Source organism: Stegastes partitus, unplaced genomic scaffold (genome assembly GCF_000690725.1).
Source record: "Stegastes partitus isolate 25-593 unplaced genomic scaffold, Stegastes_partitus-1.0.2 Scaffold1794, whole genome shotgun sequence".
Lineage (NCBI taxonomy): Eukaryota > Metazoa > Chordata > Actinopteri > Pomacentridae > Stegastes > Stegastes partitus.
In genome coordinates, this window is record NW_007579525.1 from 22,870 (window position 1) to 26,176 (window position 3,307).

General features: G+C 42.7%; 1 protein-coding gene across 1 annotated transcript in view; it reads right to left on the reverse strand.

The window, feature by feature from the left end:
* Positions 1 to 779, reverse strand: part of LOC103372628 (visual system homeobox 2-like) — a 9,740-nt gene extending 8,961 nt beyond the window's left edge. The window contains exon 1 of the mRNA XM_008302312.1: positions 350 to 779. Coding sequence (XP_008300534.1) covers positions 350 to 779 — 430 coding nt within the window. The remainder of the gene's footprint in view (positions 1 to 349) is intronic.
* Positions 780 to 3,307: the final 2,528 nt, after the last annotated feature.

A 3,307-nucleotide genomic window follows, 5' to 3' on the forward strand; every position in this document is an offset into this window, starting at 1 on the left:
AATTAAAATACAAAAACGAAGGTAGGCCTCAATGTTTGTCTTATTTTTAAATTCTCTTCAACACGCATTAATAAGAAATTAAATATGAAGGCCTCTATTACTGCCCTGTTAAATATGCTTTTGCATTTTTTTTAAACCTGCTTTGCACAAAGTGGATTTTACTTTTAATCAGTCATTTGCACTTTTTTCTATTTGCGCGCAAGAACTGATTTGGTTCCAGGTCGCCTCTAAATGAATAAACCAGAACAACATGAGCAACATCCTGCTTTATAATTTACTGATGATTAAAAAAATTATTGTCGTGCTTCAGGATCATAAAGTTATTTGTTAGAAACGTGTTCTTTCTCACCGGAGCTGGCGGAGTGTTGCGCATCCATCGGTGAGTCCATGTGCGCCGTCCTGTGCAGCGGCTGCAGGTGCACATTTTGCGCCTCTGACAGCACCTCCAGAAAAGCGGGCTGACTGTAAAACGAGTGTATTCCCTCCGGTCCCAGTAAACCCATACCGACCCCGAGACCGCCGTGTCCCAGAGCGGACCTGGCCGCCAGGACGTGCGCCCGGTGCGGCAGAGCCTCCAGCGGCCGCCTCGGCGCCGCCGGCGGCTCCTTGTTGAGGCCGAGCAGCTCCTGGATGCCGAAGCCGGTGCGCCGCTGCACGGTGGGGGCCATCTTCCAGCCCGGGGACGGCTGCTGGGATCCGGCGTGGTTCACGGTGGTCTGTGAGGCTGACTTCTGTTTGTTCTCAGTGTCTGAAAGCACAGCTCCCTCCTTCCCCGTCATGGCGCTGGGATTCCACTTTTTTTTTTCTACTCCCTCCAAAAAGATTAAAGCTGGAGTCCCTGGTGCAGCGGGCAGTGATGCTCTGTCTTTATCTCTGCGCTCTCCTCCGCTGCGCTTTTTATCCGACAGGCAACAGGCGGCAGCCAATCACAGGAGGAGACTGACCGCACTCTGACAGCTCCGTGAAGCTTCATTAAATACAGCAATTAAATGTGACAAAATAACGACTATACCTGCATTTCTGAGGAGAAATTATTACAGATACATGTGGACTTGCTTCACATCCTTCATAAATAAAGCTGATTGTCTCTCAGGTGGTGAAACAACCGCCAATAAATCCACTGATCAGAAAACAGAGCGTTGGTTTCACAGGAAAGCTTAAATACCCAAAAATCACGTTTATATTAGAGGCTAAAACACGACTTCAAAGACTTTAGGCCACTTTTTTCGTTCTTTTGGGGTTTATTTTAAAGCTACTGCTTCGAAGTTAGTTAAAAATAAATGAGTCAAACCAGACGTGACTTTCACTCTTCATGTTTCTGTCGCTGGTCATCTGATCCCAGAGTCAGCGGCTCGTTAAAGCAGATCCAATCAGCCGGATAAATCCCTCAAGTCGAGGAAATCTGAGTCATTTACAACACATTTCAACATGTCACTGTTGAAATTTAGCAGTTTTGCAATTTACACCTAAAGGAACGTGCAGAACAAAAACAAACAAGACGGAAAAAAACGACCGTTTGGACAGAAGATATTTTTTTAGACTAAATCACAGACACGTTGGCTGTTTCTTAAGAACTAGTCAATAAAACCACTTCTAGGCAAGAATCTGATAAATTTCTAAAGAACAACTACTCATAGATGTGTTGTTGTTGATGTGTTTTCATGTTAAATCTATAAAAACCTGCATTTTACGCAAAAACGTCTTTTTGGAGACTTACCTTGGAGACCATGAAATTACTCCTAATTTTTTTATTTACATTTTGATGGCACCAACCAAAGTGCATCCATTTATTCCCCAAAAATAATTATGCCATATTAAGATGAATAAATTAGCCTTCCTTCAGTTTCCCAGCACTGCAGATTCACTAACCAACAAAAATAAGGGCACAGGCCGCGTTTTCATCCATGAGACACACTGAAGCAAAACCAAGAAAAGAAAAAAAAACGGGGTCAAACTGAAGAAGCAGCAACATCTCTATGAGTTAATTAATTAATCCAGCTTCTTATTTGAAGGCCTATGAAGTGATTGATCCGTTAGCAGACTCCGGCTTCATCCCAACGTCCCATATAACTCACCCTCTCATTTGCATATTCTAATTAGGTTTGCGCACTAAACGTTTTGTCTTTGCTCGCAGTCTGCGCATCTGTTGATAGATTATTAAGCTTTTTTTTTTATTCTTCGACTGGCCCCATGATAAAGAATACAATGTCCCAGTTCAGGGTATTTAGGACACCCCAGGGTGGCAATTAAATATGAGACAAACAGTGGACCAAACGCCGGTGCGCAACGCAGCAACAGATTTATTTACCTCCTGAGGTTCGAGTGTCTTTTTTAGCTTAAGGGCTGATTTCAAATACAAAAAAAAAAGTATGACACGGACTGAAAGGTTACACAATGTTTCAGGGAGTTAATCCGATTTTGAAAGTGAGAGCAAACGGAAAAGACATTTAGGACGTCAGGGGAAATCATGTGCAGCCTCCCTTCATTCATCACAGAATAAACCTCAGCTCAAATTCAAAGCCACCGAATTGTGAAATGAGGTGAAAATACTTTCATTTTCCCTCTTTTTTTTTCATCCCCCTCAAACCTAATCTTCCCTAATCAGCTATTATTCAATTATTGCGCAGTTCCAATCGTTCGGAGATAATTTGAGGCACACTTTTTGGACATCTGGACAGATAATTGCGCAGAGGAGACTTTATGGAGATGAGTGGACGCGCCGGGTGGAAGCGGAGATGCTGCATTATCAGAGGGACATGTGGGCGATGAATAAATAAATAAATAGGTGGCTCCCGTGGGACCGTTTGGCACCCGTGCGTCACGCTGTCAGAGACGGTCGAACAGATTCACTGTTGGTCTGTAATCGGCGATATGATCAGGAGATGTGGCATCAACCCGATCGAGTCAATTACTGGCACGCTGTCGTTTGCGCGCGTCAGGTTTTCTTTGTGTCGGTAAAACACTGAGATCTAATCTCCTCCTGAGGCCTAAAGTTAGGGGCAAAATGCATCAATTTAGAGGGAAAATTAAATATCAGGTCAAATAATAATAATAATAATAATAAGGATGCCAAAACAAAACCGAGTTGGACACTATTACCTGTTATTTCTATAAGTTCAGACATGTTCAATGTGTTGCAAAAATACATTTTTAAAAAATCAAAATGGCACAAATGCGTAAAGAACCAGAGAGAAAGACAGAACAGTGCAACTTAAATTACCTTCAGCATCTCATGAGAAGCTATTAGAGAGACATTTCATTAGAGGTGAATGAAGAGATCAATGCCATACCAATAGCCATGCTAATG